General features: G+C 42.0%; 3 protein-coding genes and 1 long non-coding RNA gene across 4 annotated transcripts; 2 read left to right on the forward strand and 2 right to left on the reverse strand.

Moving 5' to 3' along the window:
- Positions 1-761: 761 nt before the first annotated feature.
- Positions 762-3489, reverse strand: LOC141829917 (uncharacterized). The gene is made up of 4 exons (XM_074717390.1): positions 3080-3489; positions 2712-2987; positions 2210-2601; positions 762-2077 (listed from the first exon to the last, which is right to left on the reverse strand). Exons 1-4 carry the CDS (start codon positions 3487-3489, stop codon positions 762-764), a joined length of 2394 nt encoding a protein of 797 aa, XP_074573491.1.
- A 69-nt stretch (positions 3490-3558) lies between these two features.
- Positions 3559-5607, reverse strand: LOC141829918 (uncharacterized). Its single transcript, XM_074717391.1, has one exon. The coding sequence runs from the start codon at positions 5605-5607 to the stop codon at positions 3559-3561; it is 2049 nt and encodes a 682-aa protein (XP_074573492.1).
- A 2185-nt stretch (positions 5608-7792) lies between these two features.
- LOC141828838 (uncharacterized) lies at positions 7793-10219 on the forward strand. The gene is made up of 3 exons (XR_012601841.1): positions 7793-8203; positions 8763-8827; positions 9886-10219. It is a non-coding gene; the product is annotated as an uncharacterized LOC141828838 (long non-coding RNA).
- Positions 10220-12415: 2196 nt separating this feature from the next.
- Positions 12416-13423, forward strand: LOC141830105 (thiosulfate sulfurtransferase 16, chloroplastic-like). The gene is made up of 5 exons (XM_074717593.1): positions 12416-12614; positions 12735-12808; positions 12923-12993; positions 13066-13119; positions 13274-13423. The coding sequence occupies exons 1-5, from the start codon at positions 12460-12462 to the stop codon at positions 13361-13363; spliced, it is 444 nt and encodes a 147-aa protein (XP_074573694.1). The 5' UTR covers positions 12416-12459; the 3' UTR covers positions 13364-13423.
- Positions 13424-24095: the final 10672 nt, after the last annotated feature.

A 24095-nucleotide genomic window follows, 5' to 3' on the forward strand; every position in this document is an offset into this window, starting at 1 on the left:
GTACCTGGGCAGGCCGGGCAAGACAGGAGGTTTCACCTCTTTGACCTCATCCCCTATATACTTTTGGGAGAGTAACGACTTAGTGGCGTGCTCAATTTTGGCTCTGTCCGATGGAGCTGAAAGGAAGTAAAGCCGAAGGGAGAACGATGGAGCTGGTGATCCGAGATCACCAGAATTGTGCTCAACCTTGGCTATGTCCGAGCCGAAGGGAGTAAAGCCGATAAGCTAGTGATCCGAGATCACCAGAATTGTGCTCAACCTTGGCTATGTCTGAGCCGAAGGGAGTAAAGCCGATGGAGCTAGTGATCCGAGATCACCAGAATTGTGCTCAACCTTGGCTATGTCCGAGCCGAAGGGAGTAAAGCCGATGGAGCTAGTGATCCGAGATCACCAGAATTGTGCTCAACCTTGGCTATGTCCGAGCCGAAGGGAGTAAAGCCGATGGAGCTAGTGATCCGAGATCACCAGAATTGTGCTCAACCTATTGTGCTCAACCTTGGCTATATCCGAACCGAAGGGAGTAAAGCCGATGGAGCTAGTGATCCAAGATCACCAGAATTGTGCTCAACCTTGGCTATGTCCGAGCCGAAGGGAGTAAAGCCGAGCCGATGGAGCTAGTGATCCGAGATCACCAGAATCTATAGGAAGGGTCTAGATGGTTTTAAAACCTGGAAAGACCTGAAACAGAAATTTGGCCATTAGTGATGTCCACGTGCACTAGTACAAGGGGTAGTTAACAAGGGGTAAACGATCCGCCATCCTCAAATTCTATAGGGGCGCAAATATAAGACATTCCAGGGCCTCTTCAGCTCCTTGTCTGCAGCGTCAGCAAGGTAGTAGGAGCCAGTACTTGTCTTTTTGGTGATCCGGTACGGTCCTTCCCATGGTGGTTCCAATTTACCGACGTCTCCGACGGGCTTAGCGCGCTTCCATACAAAGTCGCCGACTTGGAAGGTGCGTGAGATGACTTTCTTATTATAAGTGCAGCACATTCGTTGCCGATATGCCGTTAGTCGCGTTGCGGCTTTGTCTCTAGCCTCGGAGACCAGATCCAGTTCCAGGAGCCGTTTGTCCCCATTATCTTCGCCGTAGTGTTGCCGCCGATATGACTGGACCCCTACTTCTATAGGGACCACTGCTTCTCCACCATAGACCAAGTGAAAAGGCGTCATACCTGTACTTTCTCGAGGAGTGGTACGGTATGACCACAGAACAGAAGGAAGTTCGTCTACCCAGCTACCTCCTTCATGATCCAGTTTCTTCTCCAAACCCTTGATGATTTCCCGATTGATGACTTCGGCCTGACCGTTAGCTTGTGGATAAGCAACAGATGTAAAGGCTTGTAGGATGGAGAGTCCTTGACACCATTCTCGAAGCTTCTTCCCCGAAAACTGCCTACCGTTATCCGATACCAGGCGATAAGGGATACCGTACCGACAAACGATGTTTCCCCACAAGAACTTCATGACGGCTCCTTCGGTGATGCGGGATAAGGCTTCGGCTTCCACCCATTTAGAAAAGTAGTCCACGGCTACCAACAGGAACTTCTTCTGTTGTGGCCCCATCGGCAATGGTCCAACTATATCCAGGCCCCACTGGTCAAACGGGCAGGAGGTAGTGGCGGCTTTGAGCTGCTCAGTTGGGCGCCTGCCGAAAGGCTGGTACTTTTGACAATGAACACAAGTGTTCACCAGCTCGGTCGCATCCTTTTGCAAAGTTGGCCAGAAGTATCCGGCGAGTAAGATTTTCCGGGCTAGGGACCTACTGCCGGGGTGATCGCCACAGCAGCCAAGGTGGGCTTCTCTCAACACGTAATCAGCATCTTCCGGCCCCAAGCATTTGAGTAAGGGTTTGGAAAAGGATCTCCGATATAATTGATCCTCGATCAGAGTGAAACGCGAAGCTCTCCTCTTCAGCAGGCGGGCTTGGTCCGGATTTACTGGCGTAGTTTCGGTCTCCAGGAAGACTCGAATAGGCGTGCGCCAATCTTCCTTTTCGGTTGCAGGAAGTTGGTCTATCTGGGCTACCGCAGCAATATGCGTGGTGGTCGTGTCATCTGTCCGGATCGGAGAGAGAGCTGGCCAATTTTGCCAGCTCGTTAGCCTTAAGGTTTTTGGAACGGGGGATCTTCGAGGAAACTGCTTGGAATTCTGCTCTTATCCTTCGGAAAGCCTCTGCATATTTTCGTAGCGGTCGTTCTTGATTTCACAACTTCCTTCCACTTGTTGTGATACAAGCTGGGAGTCGGAGTAGAGTGATATTCGGGTAGCTCCCATCCGTCTAGCCGCTTGAAGTCCAACTAAGGCAGCTTCATATTCAGCTTCGTTATTAGAGGCTTTGAAGCCGAGCCGAATGGCGAGTCGGACCTCTTCCCCGGTGGGCGCAAGTAGCAACACGCCCACCCCGCTTCCCTGTTTGTTAGAAGCTCCATCCACATAAACCTTCCATTCTTCCTCCGCTTCTTCTCTCGATATTTCGGACAAAAAATCCGCCAAGGCTTGTGCTTTAATAGCCGCGCGAGGCTCGTATCGGATGTCATACTCACCCAGCTCTACGGTCCATTTGATGAGTCTCCCTGAAGCTTCTGGTTGAGTGAGTATCCTCCCAAATTACTATTTGTCAACACTGTAATCGGATGCGATAGGAAATATGGACGGAGGCGGCGAGCTGTTAGTACAACGGCCCATGCTAATTTTTCTAAGTTGGTGTACCTTGTTTCGGCGTCTTTCAAGCGGCGACTGAAGAAATAGATGGGATGTTGGCTCTTCTCTTCTTCTTTAACTAATACCGAACTGACAGCCACTTCAGTAGCTGAGAGATACATCCACAGCGGCTCGACGGGGAGAGCTTTGGCGAGTCGAGGCAACTGGCTGAGATAATTCTTGAGCTCTTCAAAGGCTCGATCGCACTCAGCATTCCAATGAAACCGCTGAGCTTTCTTCAATACCTTGAAGAAGGGGAAGCTTCTCTCTGCCGAACGCCATCGGCTGTTATAAAACTGACCTTGTCTTGGTTGTTTACATCAAGAGGTATTTGATGGTAGCCCTGATAGGCATCCAGCATACATATATACTCATACCCTGCCGTAGAGTCCACCATCTGGTCGATCCTTGGTAAGGGGTAGCAATCTTTAGGGCATGCCTTGTTGAGATCCCGGAAATCCACGCAGACTCGCCACCTGTTACCTGGTTTCGGCACAAGTACGACGTTAGATAACCATGTAGGGAACTGTACCTCCTTGATATGTCCAGCTGCTAGGAGTTTCTGGACTTCTACTCGAATGACCTTGTTCTGTTCTGGGCCGAAGTGTCTTCGTTTCTGTTTCACAGGATAAGCGTCGGGCGCGATGTTGAGACGGTGAACGGCTACGGACGGGGAAATGCTGGTGAAGTCCTCTCGCGTCCAGGCGAAGACGTCTCGGTTTTGAAAGAGGCAAGTACACAATTCTTCTTTCATCTTGGGCAACAGGTCAGAAGCTACCTGAACCATTGTTTCGGCGCGGTCCGGGCAAACTTGTAGAGGCTCTTTTCCTTCAAAGTCCTTTGCGGAAGGGCCTTCTTAGATGATTTGGATTTCGCCCCCTGCTGTTTTTTGAACTTTTCGAGAGTCTGCACGGACCATGTCAACGTAGCATCGACGGGAGACCTGTTGGTCTCCTCTTACCTCACCCACTTGATCACCTATCGGGAACTTTATCTTCTGGTGGTAGGGGGAGGCGACGGCGGAGAAGGCGCTTAGCGTGGGCCTCCCCAGTATGATGTTGTAGGAGGAAGAAGCGTCAACGACAACGAAGAGGATGCGCCGAGTTCGTATCAGAGGTGGTGCTCCCAGTGAAAGCGGCAGAATGATCTGCCTCAGGGGTTGGACTCTATTCCCAGTAAATCCGAAGAGAGGGGTAAGCAAGGGCTCCAAACTATCTTCGTCAATCTCCATCTGCTTAAAGGTCTTCTGAAACAAAACATTGACAGAGCTACCAGTGTCGATGAACACCCGACCAATATCATAATTGGCTACGGTAGCGCGAACGACCAAGGTGTCGTCATGAGGTGCCTCGATACCTTCCAAATCTTGGGGCCCGAAAGAAATGACTGGCCCGTCCATAGGCGGACTTTGGCTCACCCCGCAGACGTCGAGTCGCCGACTATGCGCCTTACGGGCTTGATGTGAATCCCCATCGGTGGCTCCTGCAACAATCATATCGATGCACCCGACAGGGGCCTTGTCCTGATTGTCTTCTGGGGCATCACGCCGGCGGGGGCTCTCCTGGTTTCGTGGTCCAGATTGCCGCGGGGGCGGTACGGACCGTCTAGGAGAACGCTTGCGGGGGTGAGACATTCGAGGAGAAGGTGGCCGCGTTTCTCGGCGTGGCTGCCGGGGCGGCGTTCGTTGTGTTCGGGGCGCGGTTGTTACCGGCACCTGCTGCTCAGCCTCTCGCCGCAACTCACGAGCGTACTGGTAACACTCACTGAGATCATGGCCTTGAGTATTGTGAAAAGTGCAGAACCGAGGTAACCATCGGCGATTCCTTCTGGCCTGTCCCGGGTGGTTAGTCACAACATGGATGGCCCGGGTACTAGGCCCTCCCGGCGCAGCGGGCCGGTCAATATCAGGTTTCCTTTTCAGTCGCGGAGGCAGTCGCGGTTCCGCTCGGGGAACAGCCGACGGGTTCCGGCTGGGACCATATGTATGAGGGGAATCCTTTTCCTTGCTGCGGGAGGATTGAGCTTCCTCCACATGAATGTATTTGACCGCCCGGCTCTGGAGGGCGTCATAGTTGGTAGGTGGCTTCTTGATCAGGGACCGGAAAAAATCTCCTTCTCTGAGGCCTTGCGAAAAGGCGCCCACCAAAACTTCTGAAGTGGCATCTGGCACATCTTGCGCCACTCGATTGAAACGGCGTACGAAATCCTTCAAAGACTCCTGGGGCCTTTGCTTGGTAGTGAAGAGGTCCATTGTAGTCTTACAATAAGTGCGACTGGTGGAGAAATGACGCACGAACATCTCTTTGAAATCGTCGAAGGAATTGATGGAGGCTGGAGGCAACCGACTGAACCACCTAAGTGCTGATCCCGAGAAAGTGGTTGAGAATACCCGACACCTAATGGCGTCGGTATACTGATGGAGGGAAGCGGCATTTTCGAAACGCCCAACGTGGTCTTCTGGGTCTGTAGTCCCAGTGTAATCGGAGAACTGGGGGGCACGGAAGTGACGAGGCACTTCCTCCTCCAGGATACGTCGAATGAAAGGGGACTTATTGGTCCCCCTACCTCCTGTTGTCATGGGGGCCTTTCCCTTGAGAGGGTCTCGGGGCACTTGGTTCGTCACAGACTCCATGGAAGTATCTTGATGCCCCGCGCCCAAAGGGACACGCCCAGCAGGTACCTGCGGTTCCTCCATAGGTGTGAATAATCGACATGTGGGTCCTCTCAACGGGGCCGGAGGAGTTACGACCGATCTAGCGGGATTGACAGGGGGAGGTGCAGGATCTCCTGGCTGGTTTCTTTCCAGGGCCTGGAGGACGGAGGCTACCACCCAGTTAAGATCCTCCTGTGTCATGTTGGTAGGGCGAGGTGGGTCTGGAGGGGGCTGCTGATCATCCGTCGGCATGTCTCAAGGCAGGACAGTTTGTGTTCCCACAGACGGCGCCAAAATATATTCCTGTTGAGATCGGCTTCCGGATCGAGCGGCTAACTCCCTCTACAGTACCTCGCTGGAGCTGACGAAGGGGGCTCGAAGGAGATACCCTGCAAGAGAGAAGCTCGTGAGATGGAGGGCCAGGGGGTGGTTCCCTGGCGCGACCACTCCGATGCTTAAGTTAGCAGTTGCCGAAGGAAAAAGTGGACGATGGAAAAAAAGGATTCTTGGGGCTCTCCTTGCGTACCTTCTTCAGCAAGATGCTTACCTTTTTAAGGGAGGGGAAAATGTTACGTCTCATCCTTGATGTGAAAGGGGTTCCCTCACCGTTATGAAAACGTACGGAGGTGCGTTAAAGGGGACACAACCAGAGGGATGGTGCCACAGGCGAGCATGTCCCCTTGCTGACTTGCATTAAAGGAGACGTCACATCAGGCACGTGTCCCTTTCCCACTCATGAGAGACGTGCGGGAAGGTATGGGGCACAATCATAACGAATGAAGGACGGAGTGGCCCTTGGGAAGTGGAGAGATGGGATACGTCTTTTCTGATAGGACATGGAGAGTGAAGTAAAAGTACCGAAGTGGAGTTCTATGCCGAGCCGAAGGGGGCTTCGGCTCGGAGCAGCCGAAGTAGGGTTCGGCTCGGCAAAAAGCGTTATCGCCGTACCGAGAGGGATCCCGGTCCTGAGGCGAAATTGAAGGGGCATTCGCACCCCGGACGAGGGGAAATTTTAGTTAGGCCCGTGTCCCGGCACCTTGGTCGTGGCGGAGTTCGGATCATCATGAAGCCACGGACCCGAACGGAAGTGGGACTTGTCTCGGCGTTGAGGGGGCCGAAAAAGGGGGGAGCCGGAGAACTTAATATTTTTCCATAAGAATTGACCAGGATTGACCAGGTAACCTACCAGGGACAGGGGCTGAGGTTTGTCGGCCTCATATCCTTGGATATGGTTGCCTTCCTTGCTTCTTATGACTTGATTAACCTAACCTGCTTCCTTACGCCCCGATCACGCCCATGAGAAGTCTAACCCTGCAAAGCTTCGGTGGGTGTGAAGGGATAGTGAACTCGCCCGGAGTTGACCACTGTCGGAGGGCGTCCCTATTGGGTGAGATACCGCCGACCGCCACTTGCTGGAGCTGATCCACTCACGGCGATCGATATGCAATTGGCGAGGGTGAAGAAGTCTCTCACCAGAGCTAACCACTCACTAAGTTCTCTTGCAGCTCGTCGGTGCTCGTCAACCGTCGTGATTACCCGCCGTTACTTTGTTGCCAATGGGGAAGGGAAGGAGACGGTGGAGAAGGGAATGTGAAGAAGAGAGCTCAGCTGGAATCGCGAGCGAGAAGCTACAATGCTCACAATTTCTGAGAGAGAAGAAAACCTAAGCGCAATTGACCGAGCTCCCCTTGCTGCATTGAATTGGATCCCCTTTTAAACCAGACGTGAACTTATAAGCCATAGGTGAATCAGACCAGGTTTAAACCAAACCGTGAACTGATCTGATTTTTTTTTTCCAAATTAAACTTTTTCTTGAGTTTTTTAAATTGATTTTCTTGGCCTGATTCCAACTCTTTGTAATTGAGCTTGATTACAATTATCTATAAATTATTATCTTCATCTTAATTTTCTGTAAAATCAAATACAATAAATTAATACCTATTAATTACCCTCAAATTAATAAGAAATAAAATGAAGACCTCAAATAAATCTAAGTTAACGAAATATACTAGAAACCTAATTTATGATACAGAAAAGGATCAAAATACTATGATATAATTCTAATTTATTCTATCCCAAATCCACTTATGATGAAGTCGTCTCGAAGAGATCTCAACGTTGATACAAGAAGAGGCAATTTTTTTGAAGATTGCTAGTTGATGTCGTTTCCACTTCATGTCATCCAACATGTATATTGTATGTATGTCATTTAGTTCTATGATTATGTTTGCATGCGTGTGTATCCTCGTATAGTTTTTTATGCATAAATTGTAATAACATAGATTATTATTGTAAACTACAAAATAAAAAAATAAAATAAAAATAAAAATAGGGTTAAAGGATTTGGGTTTAAAACCCGTTAACCCATTAGGAATCCTACCCCCGACTCTTCTTCTTCCCGAAACTGCGACTCCATTTTTCTTCTTCCGCCCGGAAACGCACAGCGCTGCCTCTTCTTCTTCTTCTTTCTCTTTCTTCTCCGCTTGGAATCGCGATCGGCGCGAGAAAGCTTCCCCTTGCAGCGGTCATCCGTCGCTTTTGCCTCACCTGAGGAAAGCCGCCGTCACCGCCGTGCTTCCTCCGTTCTCGATCTTACGCAACACCGGCCGTCGGTCACGGATCGCGCATCTTTCATCCTGCCGCATGAGGACCAATAGCCCTCTGCCCAGCCGCCGCCCCTACCATCCGGGCGCTGCCGCGTGGAGAAGGAGTCGACACTGCCTTCCCCTCCCTCTCCTCTCCCCCTTCACTGCTTCGCCTGCAACCGGGGAAGGAGCAAGCCGGTCGTCTCCTCTCCCCTTCTTTTCTCCTTCGGTGATTCTCTTTCCAGTCGCGACAAAGGGAAAGGGTGAGATCAAAGTCTTTCCCCCTGTTCTGGTGACGCCGGATTAATAGCTCTACCGCCGTCGCCTATGAGTTTGAATTAGGGCACAATCAGGCCTAATTGTGATAAGCGTTCTTGAATCTTCGATTTTGGTTTGATGTATTTTGGAAATGGTTGAATCTAGGTTTTCTCATGCTAATTTGAAAATAGGATTTAATTTGCCAATATTTATGCTGTAGAGTTCATTGGTTAGGGCTTGCTTGAGGATGATAATGGGAAAATGATGAGTAAATGCCATGCATTCATGGTCTGGATTACCTCTAGTTATTAGAAATCTGAAATCTTGGTGATACTTGTTGCAAGCCTATAGCAATAGCCTGACAGTGCCATACTACATGAAACCATCAAAAGATTTGTGTTGATTGGTATCTAAGTCATTAATTGATTTACATGGGATTATCTATGAGATTGAGAGTTGGTTTATAAATAGGAATGTCTAGGATCAGACTTGATACGATTTAAAATTTTCATTTTGTTAATCACCTTGATATGTAAATAGCTAAGTTTAAGCCCCATCGTACAGGACATTGACTTGCTATCAGACTTTTGGACGGAGGTTCTCTTCTGATAACGGACTACTTTCTGAAGGCGGGTATCTTGACTTATCTCTTTAGATATGTCATTTTGATATATATGATTTTGCTATGACTAGTAAAATTTCTATGCTTTTATTTCTGCCCTGGTATGACACTACATAGTATATGTTGTATGCCCTTCTATTCTGTTACTTGTTTAGTTCCAGATCATCTTGATACTTGCCATGTACACATATGCTCATCAGAGTAGTGACATATTGTTCCTTACTGGGCATTGATTAGCTACTAGTTATACCTTGCATGTATACCTAGACTTATGATACTCAGGGCATATGACATGCCCAAAATGGTGCATATTATAAGGAGGCATAGATTGGTAAGTGTTACACGCATTAGTGTCATGCACCATCCTTGCATTATTGCATACTAGTAATCATCAGCTCCTATGTAGTCTGAGCCCGTCACCAGTTACATGATCTACACACATTGTCACTCATGGGTTAGTGGTACATCAGGAGGGTGTGTGCAGTTGCTCTGTCAGGACTCCGCTCGACCGCTCAGGGGTAGTGGTGCCGCAGCGTGGTAACCTTACAGGGATCCCTCCTTACTGTGAGACGAGGAGATGAGAGCGATGCTCCCCCATGTGATTTGGGGTAGGAGGATAGGTGTACTCTACCAGCATCCTGCCCACTCGGTCGTGCAGGAGTAGTGATCACAGAGTGTACAGTTATCATAACCCTACCCACTCGACCTCACCATTGTCGGTGACGGTGGCTGACTGGCGTTAGGGGTGACCATGTCATTGCATCATGTGCATACTGCATGGATTGTATTTATTTATGCTTGCTACATTTTTGGTTGTTGCATATGTTTGACATGCACATACAGGAGGTCTTATACATTTGGTTTGGCGACCTTGCATCTGTTTGCATGGTTCGTACCGTTGTGTCGGGATAGGTGATTTTGGTATGTATAGCTCTTTCGTAGTTTCAGTTGTGTATTTCTTACTGTACTGACATGATTATTACTGCTAGGGATAGCTAATTATACATGTCTGTTAGATATCCCTTGAGTTCATTGAACTCATTCCGTTGGTTTTATTCTTTTTAGGTTGACGTTTGTCTGGAGAGCCGCGTTGCTAGTCCCCTATCGAGATGACCTCGATTTTGTTTTGATTTTGTTTATGTTATCAGTATTTATATTTCAAAACTTGTTCTATATCGTGTGGATTTTCGTATATATGTTTTTGATTTTGGTGTGCATGTTATAGACTACTCGACCGAGTGGGCCTTATTCACATGGGTTAGTACTTGATATGTATTTTTATCATGTATGGATTGTGGTCATGTTGGTCTTATGATATATGTATTCAGGGAAATTGAAATTGTTACAAGAGATATGCTGCCGAAATTTTTGGATAGCCGTCTCTCGGGGCGTGACAATTATGCTTCCATTGCTTGTTTACTGAAATAAATTTTTAAAATGCGTATAAAAAATTCAATAATTAACTCTCTCGAGGCCTTCACGATTTGTCATAGAGCTTAAAGGGTCTATCCTAATGCACCTTATGAATTGTGAGTAGGGTAGGCATATCGGTGTTTTCATACTTTTCTTCACCCCATAGAAATATTTGATTACCTTGGGATAAATTCCTTCATAATTGTGCATCGAGATGAAAGACATTGCATTCGTCAACATTCGTCATAATGTAACCAAACTCCTAGAATTGTCTACTGAACTAAGCTTTCTCATTATTTTCTCTCAATCACTTTTGATTCTTTACCACAACACACTTTTTCTAGATAATCATCTTTGTAAGTATTTTGGTACTCAACACAAGGTCTTAGTGAATGATAATTTTTATTATTTGATAATATCATGCACTTACAGTACAAACGACATCACAGAACGATCTAATTAGCACAAACATCATCCAAATGCTAATGTAGTAGAGATAAAAATTTATGACCTCATCCAAAAGCTGACATGTCATAGATAAATTTTCATTTGGGCAACTGCAAAGTGATTAGGTGACTGAAAGACCTTGTTAACACAATTTATCTTGAAGGTTAAGCCTACGTGGAGCACATTCCGAGTGACCAAAATGACTTTCCAATCAATCGAAAAGACTTCAATCAATCAAAAAAAAGGATGTGGTTGACATGAAGAAGAATAAGTAACAACGTTTGGGCATTGGATAGATCTTCATCCAGGCGACTAGATAAGAGTTTTCGTCAACCAGAAGACTACTATATGAAAGGCTTGACAAAGACTCTCAAAATTGTTGACTCAAGACAATGAAGCATCAATTTGTTGCTCAAATGTTCTTCATTTCAAAGCTCCATTAGGAAGAAAATAGTTCAGTACTTTTACTATTAGTTTTATATTTATTTAAGTTGTTCTTTTGCTTGTAAACGTTAAATCTTTATGTCCCTACTCTTAGTTTATTTTCATGGCTCAATTTATCTTTAACCTACATTATTTTTGTTACTTAATCTATTTTAACTTAACATTATTTCCGTTGCTTAATCTATCCATAAGTAGCATTATTTCCGCTACTTAATCTATCTTTAATTTAGTATTATTTTGATTTCAATTTATTTTTAAGTTAGTTTATTTTTTGCTACTTATTCTAATTTTTCATTTAGCATTTCTACATTTTAAAATAATTTTAAAAATTAATAAAGTATTATTCATCCTTTCTAGCACCCTACAAGATCATATAATAATCTCTTTATCAACTATACTCCACAAAATAAATATTTTCAACTAAATTTTAAATATATTATTCTAATAATCATAATCTTCTTCATTAAAAATATGTAAAAATGGAGTAGTAATATTTGAAGCTATCTTTTTTTCTTAAACAAGGCTTTAAGGCTTTAATATCAATTATTAGGTGAAAATATAATATTTTGGAATTTGAAAGAGGAATATTATTAAGAAGAAATTAGACTCATATAGTCATTATAAAATAACACTACTAAAAATATAATCTTTAAGGACACACATAAATACCTTATAATATACTACACTAAAGTTATGGTGATATTTTCGCACAATAAATTAATATGCGGTATCATCTTAGGTTCACTAATATTCTTGATATTTATAGAATATCATTATAAAATATTTATAATAACGTCAAAAGTATTTTAATTCTTGTGATATATTGACAATAATAAATATAAAAATATTTTTTAAAACTATTTTTATATATCATATTATTATAATAAAATAAATTTAAATATCATTTAAATTAATTTATTTTAAATGTCTTCGATCACTTTTAAATAAATAATAAAAATTATTTTTAATTAATACTCCGGCCATCTTCAATTCATCCTATTAGTTTCCACGTGGAAAGGGCGTCTCTCCACCGTAAGTTTTATTTATTCGGCACCGACCCAGTTTGGATCAATATAAAATTAGCACGTTTCCACAAAACAAAGGGCTGTGGCGCCGACGGCCGCCCACAGCTCTCGCTCTCCTCCTCCTCCTTCTTCTTCTTCTTCCTCCCCCTGATTTCATCGGTTCTTCCCCCTGATTTCATCGGACTTTCTCATTTAATCCTTCGAGATGACATCTGCTACCATGCCAGTTTCACCTTATATATATCCTTCTTTTTATCTTCTTTGGGTAAACAGAAAAGCAAACTATTTTGTCCCGTAAACAAAGCTGGTCATGGTGTCTCGCGTGACGGATTCCATCCTTTTTCTGGCCCTTCTCCTCCTCTCCTTGCTGCCGGCACTCAGCTCAGAGGCGGCGGTTCCGGTGACCATCGACGTCCACGCTGCCAACGGCCTCCTGGTCTCAGGCTCCAAGTACTTGGACGTCAGGTATACTTGAGCTACCATTGTCTCATCTCTCTTCTTGGCATCTTCATCATCATCTATATTTCTATGCCTACTTATTTTTTTTTCCAAACAAATATTATATATATATACACACACTCACAGGACAGTTGAGGAATTCAACAAGGGGCATCCAATGGGAGCTCTCAATGTTCCTTACATGTTTTTCACTCCACAAGGCAAGGTTCTGTGATTATGAATTAGAATACGCAATATTTCACACTTATGAATTTAAACATATTTATCCTTTAGCCATGGAACATTTATTATATGCCAATTGATTTGGTTGACAGGGAGAGAGCAGAACCCTAAATTTTTAGAGCGAGTGTCCTTGGTTTGTGACAAAGATGATCACATTGTAGTGGTAATTAATTAGCTAATCACTTTGTCTTTGTTTTTGGCAAATATTGATTACTATTTAATTTGCCATGTTCAGGGTTGCCGAAGCGGAGTGAGATCCCTGTATGCAACTGAGGATCTTCTTAAAGCAGTGAGACACCTCAATTTTAATTTTTCAGTAATAAATGTTTAGTTTTCTTTGATAAATTTCTCTATAATAATAAGTTTTAACTACTTTTTCAAAAAATATAAACTCACATTATTTTTTTCTAAATGAGAAGAAGAGAATTAGATTTTTCATGCAGGGTTTTAAAGATGTGAAGAACATGGGAGGGGGATATATTGCATGGGTCGAGAACGGATTTCAGGTTAAGGAACTCAAAGAGGAGTTGTAGTTGTGTCAGTTAATTGAGTTGTAGGAATGGTTACGTTGGGGTCCTTCAACTGACTCAATAATTGTACAATAAAACAAATAACAGAAGAATAGCCTTATCGATTTTAAAACCTTATCGATCGATTGCATCACCTTGTTCACTTTGGGCTGCTTTAGAACTTCAGCGTTGTGAAAAAATAGCACATGAACATTTATTAAACTATTCCGACCCGGAGATGCTTCTAAAATCTAAATTACAAAACATTTTAAATTAAAGGAGGATATTCACTTTCAACATGGACGGACATTTTGCATTTAAGAAGTGATGATGTCCATAACCACCTCAGGTCATGTGCACAGCTGCCAATGAGACACCTGTTGCTTGAGGTTTCGAGTTCGAATCCTCTTGCAACATATATTTGTTGACTGAGGTGTTGTGTGATTCATGTGTTAGCTCGGCTAAAGTGCTATTTCGGCAGTATGCTCTTATCAACCTAGTGGTACCGTGCCTCCAAAAAATCCCTTAGAGGGTTTTCTGATATGGGGCCGTTTCGGCGGTGGGGTCGGTCACTATAAAAAGTTTACTTACTACAGTTTAGTCCCCGGGGCAATGGTGCAACGGTAGGACATCCGAATTGTAACTCAGGGACACAGTTCGATCCCCAGCTACGGCGTATTTGCAGGAATTTTCCTTCAAATGGGGAACGCAATCAAAGGATGTTGAGCATCTAGATTGGCCGCTGTATGCGCTTCCCGATTTGCCCTGGTGGTCGGTGGGAAACTCCCGTGGGACCGGGCCGACCACCCCCAGAGATGTGGCTACGTACTGAGATTTTTTCTTACAGCTGCCAATGAGCAATCGACAGAATCAATCTTTCTAGCTTATATGGCCATCAACAACCATTACATGCAGCCACTTTGCTTAATTGTTAGGATGTTGATTTGGGTTTTCGATTTAAGTCGGTTTTAAATTTGTGTTCAGCATGTCGGCAATTCGGACATTATCAGTCACACTGTCCCATGGAACGAAACAATGCAATGGGAGGAGACAAGATACAAATGACGGATATTGTTGGTAATCAAGAAAGGCCCTCATGTTGGATGTCTCTATACGGATTTTAAAATTTTGTTTCGATAAATAAACAACGGAAGTATAATAATTTAAATTATTACAGTATGTGCATCAAACACATATGAAGATACACATGTATAGACATAATCATAGAAATAAACGACATAAATAAATTATAGTTGTTCGATGATGTGAAGTAGAAATGACATCAACTAGTAATCTTTAAAAAAGTTTCCTCTAATTGTATCCACACCGAGATCTCTACAAAATGACTTCACTAAGTCATGTGTCTTGTTTCTATTTTGATAGTAGTCATAGGAGGGAGACAAAGCGATTTGAGAGAGGACTCATGGTTTAATTCTGTATCCGACGGCTCAAAATAATCCGATAATACAAAACGAACAGAATGAAGGCGATGAAGTTGTCATTCGGAGGTCAGAAGACTCACTGTTGATGATGGACAACAGGCCTAATAGCGTTGGAGTTCCGACAACAATAATTATTCGCTGAAACAATAGCCAATGCATCGGAAGAAAACTCTCGCAGCTGAACAACACTTATTGTCTTGCTGAAAGGGGTTGCCGGTTGGTGCTCTCTGGAGGGCGATGGCTAGCCAGTGGAGGAGAGTCTGCCAATGGCGCTCCTGGACAGCGGTAGCACAATAGTTGGTCCTCTTGGATAACTGCTCCCTTGGGTGGTTGGTGGCGCAATGTGGAGAAGCAGTGGCGGCAAGAAGAAGAGGGGAGAAGAAGGAAGCACTACAAAAAAAAATTCACAAGTTAGGAACGAATTTTGTGACGAATCTTATAAATAAATTTATTGTAAAAAATTGTGCGACGAAAAGTATGACGAATAAATTCTCGTTGCTATTAAGTTGTCACCAAGTTCTACAATAAAATTTTAAAATTTCATCACAATATTTAGCGATAAAATTCATTTTCATCGTCAAATTCGTCGTTGATTGGTGATGAATTATATGTTAATCATTGATTGGCGACAAATTTAATTCATCACCAATTGACGACAAATTTAGCAACAAAGATACACAGTAATTTATGATATTATTGCGACGAAAGTGATTTCATCGCAAATGTAGCTTTTTCCCCACCCATCCTACTCATTTTTTTTCATTTTCTCATATATACAATTAATGATCTGATCGGATCGATCCAAATTTTACAAACAACCTGTTCATATAACTCTATGCATATCACATGCATATAAATATCAAAATGACAAAATCCATATCAAACATTGCTTCAAGTCATAATACAAAATTAAAATCATGATACAAAATCCATATCAAACATTCGTTTTAGTCATAATACAAAATTCATATCAAACATACCTTCAAGTAATGATACAAAATCCAAATGGCAACATACATAGTCACCAAGATTATCCAAATGATAAAATTCATATCAAGAAGTCTCAAGATAAGAGAAAGATACAAAATCGTCGTCATCGTCTTTTATCTTGGGAGACACTACTTCCTTCTTCTTCCATATATTTTCTCGTTTTGCATAAGAAAATAAAAAAAAAAATCATTCTTAAGAAAAAATAATAGTCTATAAATTAAATATGTACTTCTTCTTATATGCATTTCCAAATTGCAATACATTATTTGACCTCACCAATTATGTTAAAAAAATTAACAATATTAATAAAAATTATATAAATGAAGGATTGACAAACTTAATAAAATAACAAATGTTAAAAATACTGATTTTAAAAAGAATATTCATACATAAAAAATTCATAAAGAACCACCACCATCATCATCGTCGTCACCATCATCATGAGGAGCGAAATTTAACTGAAGATGTTGTATGATTGATGCTGGCCGCAAGTGTACGATCATCGTCAAGTAATAAAAAATATCGAATCACAAGAATTGTGGAATTTACCACTAGACTAGAACAAAAAGAGTTTCCTAATGCTTGAGTTTAGGTATGAGGGAGAGAGAGAAGGAGAACTAGAGTGCCTCAACCTCGATCGAACAGATGTCAACTAGATGATAGATATGTGAAACGATTCTTCAGATTTCTTAGGATTATGGTTGATATATCATGGACGCTTTACCATTCTTCAATGTTTATATCGATGCAGAATTCTAATCAAGCTACCAAATTGACATCTTCAGGCTTCATTGGAATTCAATAATTATCCTCTAATGCTATAACTACTAGTTGGAGATGATACCTAGATAGTCTGATTCTATGACTCTCTCGCAGTCACCAGACACCTCGGACATACTATCCTGATATCTTACTCTTTGTCATAGAGTAACTGTTGGAATTGTCCCGGTGTAATGCGCGTGTTCTCACGTTTCGAAAACGTGCACAGCGGAAATTTATAAATAATTAAAACTAATATTATCACAACACACGCATAGCAAAAGTATGAAATAACATGTACAAGGCATGATAAGAAATTAAAAATTTTCAAAATAAAATTATTCTACTTGCATAATTAAATTTGCAGAAAACTAAATAATTCTGCGCGTACCTTTCCGATGACGTTTGAGCAAGATTGGTATCAATCGAGCGGTCCTCGTCGGAGTCCCACCTCTACTGGTGATCTACGCTAAGCTTCCGTCTGGACGACTTCAAAAGCCATGAGCCGCGTCATCGTCTTCGGTACTAGCCGATGATCGATGACGATCGAATCAAGAAAAATCTTATTCCAGAAACTACGCAATTACGTTTGTCGCGATCGTTCCGGGACTTTCTAACTATCATCGAGAATCGTATTTTCGATGCAGTTTATTGGTGGTCAACCATTGACTGTCGATTAGGACAAATAATCGGAACCTTTTCGATATTGATGGAATAATTTCTTCCGACGCTTCGTAAGCTCCCGGGAGGTTGACAGACCGGAAAACCTATCTCGGAGACAATTTCCGTTGATCGAACCACGAATTCCAATGTCAAACCCCTAACACAATCCCTCCCTTTTCTTACATTGGCCAAACAGAACATTGCTTCTCCTCTCCATACTGTTTCTTTTCAGGCAGATCAGCGGCCACCAACACCCGAAAGAGCAAAAGGAGGCCGGCGATCATCCACGCGAAGATGAAGACCACAGCTGTGGCAGAAGCACAAAACAGAGCATACGGTTCTCGTGCGATCTCTGGTTCTTGTCCCGTGATTGGGTTCCTTCCTGTGGCGTTCAACTCGGAGAACAAACCCCGCAGCGCTGTTCTCTTTGGCCGGGAAGAAACTGAGCAGCGCCCCTTATTTGGCAAGGAAAGAAGCCGAGCAGCACCCCACCCCGGCAAGGAGAGAAATCAAGCAGCGCCCCTCTCCAGTAAGGAAAGAAGCCGAGCCGAGCTCCTCTCCGTGCTCTGCTGGTGACGCACAAGAGAAGGGGAAGGTGGCGTGGTCCTCTCCATGCTCTGCCGGCGACGCACAAGAGAAAGGGAAGGCGGCGTGGTCCTCTCCATGCTCTGCCGGCGACGCACAAGAGAAAGGGAAGGCGGCGTGGTCCTCTCCATGCTCTGCCGGCGACGCACAAGAGAAAGGGAAGGCGGCTTGGCACCTGCTCCGCGACGCCAGGAAGGAGGAGGAACAGGAGGGTGTTCACCGGGGAGAAGAGAAAATCAGGGGGAAGTCACGGTTTTCTCTGTTTTTGTCGCGGTGAAGCAGATCTACAGGAGAAATCAGATTTTAAACCCGCGGCTGAATCAATAAAGCCTGAACCGGATTTGAGATTTTGGTTTGTACTGTAGCAAACCAAATTCTAGGGTTTCATGTAGCAACCCGAATTGGTTACCATAGTAAATCGGGTTCAAAACTAAATCACTTGGTTCACTAACCAAACAATTTCGGATTTGATTCAAACCAGTTTTGTTCACTTCGTCTTCGCAAGATGAATCTTTCCATTCTTTCCGTTCTCCCAAAACCTCTTCCATCACAAGCTAAACCAAGTTGGTTCAAAACCTAATTATTTGGTTCACTAACCAAACGGTCTCTGATTTAAATGAAATTAGTTTTGTTCGTTTCATCTTCGTAAGACGAATTCCATCATATTGTTCTTTATCCAGTCCAACCAGACTTTATCTCTCTCATTTTGAAAATCTAATTCTCAAACTCATTTTAAGTCCTTCGGAGAACTTGTTGTGCGTGTGACCCAATAGGTTCCCGGCTATGTTGGCCGTCCGTAATTAACCATTAATTACGAAATGATTATGAATGACACCTAGTAGTATATCATGATCTCTAATTGATCAGAAAATCAACGATTGATTCCAGAACAGTTCTAAACCTTTCAGCAGCTACAGTTAAACGTGTCTCGTTACTTTCACCGTCTTATACCTGCTTAGTTTAGGACATGGTATATGTATCGGTCCCCACTAGGCTGACTACGTCATACCTAGCCCAAGCTATTTTCTTGTTCTGTAGATTCAAGTTACTCGTACACGTATCTAAGAGTACTGTATTCTTAACATGTAATGCTTTGGCAAAAAATTTTTAGTAACAATTTTAACAAGCGGCCGCAAGGTATATACCTCCTTTTTCCAAGGAGCGGTGAATTCTCTATGGGCTATTCAAATACCTTCGGGCACTTCGACTTATACCCAATCATTTCGGATCCACACCTCCTCGGAGATGCTTGCTTAAGATGTCAAAGTATAAGCCTCCATGACTAAGGTGACTTGAATACTGCAAGTCAAAGGAAACTCGCACTTAAGCTGCATTGAGATCTTCATTGACATATAAATTGAACCATATGAAGTCTCATGGCAGGTCACTCCAATGAACTGGTTACCTTTAACCAGCATCCACGTTTAACTCTCAACATCGAATGTCACCAGTAGTGAGATCAGCTGCTTGGCTAACCAAGGAGTTCAAAATGTGCTAGTTTCGACAGAATCGATGACGTCCGTACTCATCAATTTCTTGACTAGGGATAATTCCAATACATTCATAATTACACGTGTAGAGATACTCATTAGTTGTGATCCAATCACAAATTCTCACGCTATGAATCGTATTGCGGGCATTCAGTATTTGAGTTTAAGATCCAATCAAATACATATGGAATGTGCACTCAAATAGTGAATTGCTATTTATCCAATAAATAGTATAACCATAAGATGATTGCCTTAGGACACCCCTCAAATTAACAGTAACCCTATTAAGGATCTCTTCCTAGTGATCGTTAGCTATTAGCTATCCCTCATAAGAGATTGTTACAATTTAAGGATCTCCTCGAAAAGTCCGGTTCTAAAGTTTATCTTCTGTCACAAGGTACCTCGGTCATACGATCCTACAATTTTTTATAAATCATAATTTACTCCCATCCACATGAATTTAAGCCCTCATAAGCATATTACCAAACACACACATGACACAATTCATATGGCAAAGCATAATCATATCATAGAAAATGGCAAAGAGCACATCCATTAAATACAAATCATCCAATACAACTCAATTCATCCTACGTCCTAGGATATAGGGGATCTACTCCATAACGGAGGGAACACAACTCGAACAAGAATAGGAATACATCTTTGACCCTTAATCCAAGAGAGAAAAGGGAAAAGACTTATCTATGTGCTCAGATCACCTTTGAATCGCAATCTCCTCATTGGTGGTGGATGGAAATGACGGAGTAGCCCCGTAAGAAAGAATGAGATGCTGAAATCCACTCTGAATCATGGCTGTGGCGTGCTCCGTTCGCCTTTGTTGACCCCCCTTGGTAGGGTTTCAAAAGGGCTTATTTATAGGCTCGCACCTGACACAGCCATGCCTCAAGGCACGCCCTGGAACTTTGGCTCAAGTCTTCTGTGGACACGGCTGTGCCTTGTAGGCACGACCCTTGGCTAACTTCACGCATCATAAGAGGTACAGTCGTGCCTTATAGGCATGACCCCTGGCTGACTTCAAGCGGCATAAGAGGCACGACCATGCCTGAAAGGCACGTCTCCTGCCTTGGTGCATGCGGTAGGAAGGGCACGACCATGCCATTTGGCATGGCCCCATTTTGGGATTTCATCATTCTCCCTTCGTTTCGCCTTGTTTCTCTCCGATTTCCATCCTGCAAATGCAAATACACAAGAGCAGATCTTCGAACTAGAAAGTAAAAAAATATGCCAAATGCACGAATAAAGAGTGCGATAAACACAAAGTATCATCATGAAATGCATAAGGATGTGCAATAAACGTAATAGGAATGTATGTATACCCTACACACATCAATGATCAAGTTTTATTGTTAGGGCAACTCGCTAATTTCTTGATCCTTTTGCCTCATTTTTTGATTCCTTTGTATTATTATGCTCTTTAAATGGCTAACCACTTCAGTTAAATTATGTATTTGTGTCATTACGGTTGGAGAGGTAATAGAAGATGTATGAGTTTTGCTCAAAGAACCCATACCTAATATTCTTCTCCCCTTTGGATCCCCCACTTGCCTCCAGCCATAAACTCAGATCATTTCTAACAGAGAGCTCAGATCCATCATTTTCATCATTAGCACTTGAATTTCGTTGTGCTAGCTCGAGTTCATCATATTTATCCTATATTATCATGAGAAAAATTAAAATAATAATATTTTAGAAATATATATAAAGATAGAGTAGATACACAACTAATAACATCTACTAATATAATATAATATAATCCTAACCTTAATTACTTTATCTCTATCCCCGTTGCTCCTTTTTTTTTAAATCTGCGAGTAAAAGTATCTATAAAAAATGACTTTCGTCCCATTTCCTTGGCTTAAAAAATCATGATTAAAAATAATAAAATAATTTAAATAGATTAAAATTTAAGTGTTTGAAAAAAATTATCAATTTACGTGTATGCTCATCGATATTGATTGAACCACCCACATATGTCACAGATAAGTCTCTAAAATTATAAATTTGATTGAGTTTATTCAGTTGACTCCTCTTTCTATTCTCCTCAATTTCTCAAAAATTAGAGATCCTGACCTAATTTTCCTCGATGATGCATGGGGGGGTTTTTTCGCATGTCTTTGCATAATTAAGTACATGCCAAATGTGATCACTATATTTTTTCTTAAAATTCTCTTTATTTTCAATTCTTCATCAGGGTCCCAAGTGAACATCCGCTGAAATGAGAAATAAATAATTGATTATATAATCAACATTAATTTCATATATAAAATGAGTTGGATAGGTTACCTTAAACTCATTTTACCACAGTTTTTTTGTGGGATCAAGAGTGCTTGTATAAGTCATCTAATCCCCTTGTCAATGTTTATTTACAATTCTATTAATATCATGAATAACACGTAAAAAATTGACAAATTTATAATAAAGTATGAAATAAATGATGTTAATAATTATGATAGTTGACAAAATTAATTATTTTAAAGTACTTACAAATGTCCAAGAGGAGATATAAACTTTTGACTATCGATCATCTCAGTAGTTGATTGTCTAATTAAAAGTGTAGGGATCTTTTATGAAAAATAATAAATAAATACAGCGGAACAAAATCAATCCCTCCAAAGATCCATGTGATGTATTATACATGTTTGATCGAGTTGTCATCTTTGTTGCGTGAACGGAACAATCCTGGTAGCAACTTGATTCGGTAGATCTTAGCACGATCAAAATGGTCGTGTCTCTTTGGTATCCACATAAACACGTCCTTCATTCGTCACACGAACTTAGCCTTTGAAGAAGAACCATCTTCGTTGTGCTAGTAACTTGGATGGTTTTGCTAAGAGTAGAAGAAGAGGAGACTAGAAGTGATCATCCATCAAATGCATAAAATTGGCCTTTTGTACTCACCCAATAAATACAAAAGTGTAGGATCGATTAGGAGTGCTAGAGGGGGGTGAATAACGCTTCTTTGCATTTTTACTTTTTCATGAAAAACCTTTGCATAAATCAAAAATTGTAACAAAAAATAACAAGAATGATACAGTTGGTTTTACTTGGTTCATAGCCACAGGCTGCTACACCAAGACCCATGATTAGTTGTCATTTTTGATGGGTAATCCACTAAATAACTCCCTTCTTATGAAAGGGAGTTTATCGCTTTTATAAAATCAATTAAGATCGATAACACGTATACCGTCCTAAAACTTTAAGCACAAAAGTAATAAGTAATTTACCGACCAAGAGTATGGATGTGTAGTAAACGGTGCAGCTTCTCGACGTTATGACGACGTTTCAAATCATAGAATTGTGCGCAGGAGGTCGTTGTTGAGGCATAATTAGATGCTTCTAGTGTTCCCCCTCGAGATTGCTTATATGGACTGATATGGGTGCTTTGAAGCCCTTCCGGGTGTCTCCACATCATCCTGTTGATCCACTTTTGACGCTGACACAACATCGTCTAGGCACCTGCATTCCTTCTGAGCACCTAGATGTTGACATAGAGGTTGTCGTATCAACTTTAACTCTGCAACGTCTTATCCAAATCTGAGGTCTGGAACCTTTTAGGGTGCTTGGAGTCTGAGGTGTCCTGATCACTGAGACTTTGCCAACTTATTTGCCTCGCTATCCCATTTCATTAACGTCCAATTGCATGGAACCATTTCGGGCGCCTGGACTGTCCGGTCGCCTAGATCCAAATAAGGGCGTCCGGAACACAAAGTTTCAACCCCTCCTTCCTTTCATAACAAGTTAGTCTAAAATCTAAAGTATAACAGGAAAGTAAATAGTTTTGCAAACTACTTGGTATTGACTTCAGGTTTCCAGTGAAATCCTAGGTTAAATCGACGCCTACTGTTCTCCTTACCGAGAACACGTCCTCACCCACACACTCGAGAGAATTTATTTTGTGCCAGCCAGGTTCTCCAAACCTTGATCCTCTGCCTCCAAGTCTTCCACTACTAGACATCCGATTCTCCAAACCCACCTAGACTTTCATCTGGTGCTCTTGATCCACCAAAACTTCCTGACTAGTCCTCCTGACCAGGACTTCCTTGTCCAGTCCTCCAAATCATGTCTTCCGCATAATCCTCCAGATCAGGACTTCCTTTGCTTAGCCTCTAGCTAGGACTTCCCTATGCCTAGCCACAATTAGGGCTTTTCTGTGCTACCTGCACACTCAATTAATCTCATCAAATCATTTCACACATTTAACTTAAACTCTTTGTCATTATCAAAATTCAGGTTCGATCATCTGGTGCTCTATGCATCAATAATCTCCTCCTTTTTATTATGACAACATAGGTTCAAAGTTAAGTAAAATATTTGCTTTATTGAAAGTAATAGAAATAATCAAGGCAAGTTATAACAAGCATATAAAAACTTAAAGCATTTGACTCTCCTTAATTCAGGACTCTCCCTGAAGTTAAGTTTTACTTAGAAAAAAAATCTTTTTCTTTTCTCCCCCTAAACTTAACATGGTTTTTATTTGTTAACTTGATTAAACCACTCAAGTCATACTTATACTTTTGAAAAATATTTTACAGTAATTAAATCAATTTTGTAAAAATTAATTTTAAACCTTTTCAGTTATTTAAAAAATATTTAGCTTTAAAAACACTTTAAAAAAATATTCAAGACAATATTTTAAAAAATATTTTGAATTTAACAACTTGATCTCTCTCCCCCTTTAACATAATAAAACAATACTTGTTATAAGTTTTGTTCTTTTTATAAAAATCATAAAATTTTGAAATCACTCAATCATGTAAAAAAATGGATTTGAGTTCAAGCATGTTATATAATATATAAAAATACTTA

This window comes from Curcuma longa, chromosome 5 (genome assembly GCF_044706935.1).
Source record: "Curcuma longa cultivar G26 ecotype Majalengka, Jawa Barat chromosome 5, ITB_CL_G26_1.1, whole genome shotgun sequence".
Lineage (NCBI taxonomy): Eukaryota > Viridiplantae > Streptophyta > Magnoliopsida > Zingiberales > Zingiberaceae > Curcuma > Curcuma longa.

What these genes read in the sequence shown, in the direction of transcription:
- LOC141829918 (XM_074717391.1), bottom strand. Translation starts at nt 5,607, where the DNA reads ATGCCGACGGATGATCAGCAGCCCCCTCCAGACCCACCTCGCCCTACC.
- LOC141829917 (XM_074717390.1), bottom strand. Translation starts at nt 3,489, where the DNA reads ATGGTTCAGGTAGCTTCTGACCTGTTGCCCAAGATGAAAGAAGAATTG. An exon ending in ATGGTGGACTCTACGGCAGG is followed by an intron (nt 2,988 to 3,079) that starts GTATGAGTATAT and finishes GTTTTATAACAG; the next exon opens with CCGATGGCGTTCGGCAGAGA. An exon ending in TTGAAAGACGCCGAAACAAG is followed by an intron (nt 2,602 to 2,711) that starts GTACACCAACTT and finishes GTAATTTGGGAG; the next exon opens with GATACTCACTCAACCAGAAG.
- LOC141830105 (XM_074717593.1), top strand. Translation starts at nt 12,460, where the DNA reads ATGGTGTCTCGCGTGACGGATTCCATCCTTTTTCTGGCCCTTCTCCTC. An exon ending in TCCAAGTACTTGGACGTCAG is followed by an intron (nt 12,615 to 12,734) that starts GTATACTTGAGC and finishes ACACACTCACAG; the next exon opens with GACAGTTGAGGAATTCAACA. An exon ending in CTGAGGATCTTCTTAAAGCA is followed by an intron (nt 13,120 to 13,273) that starts GTGAGACACCTC and finishes TTTTTCATGCAG; the next exon opens with GGTTTTAAAGATGTGAAGAA.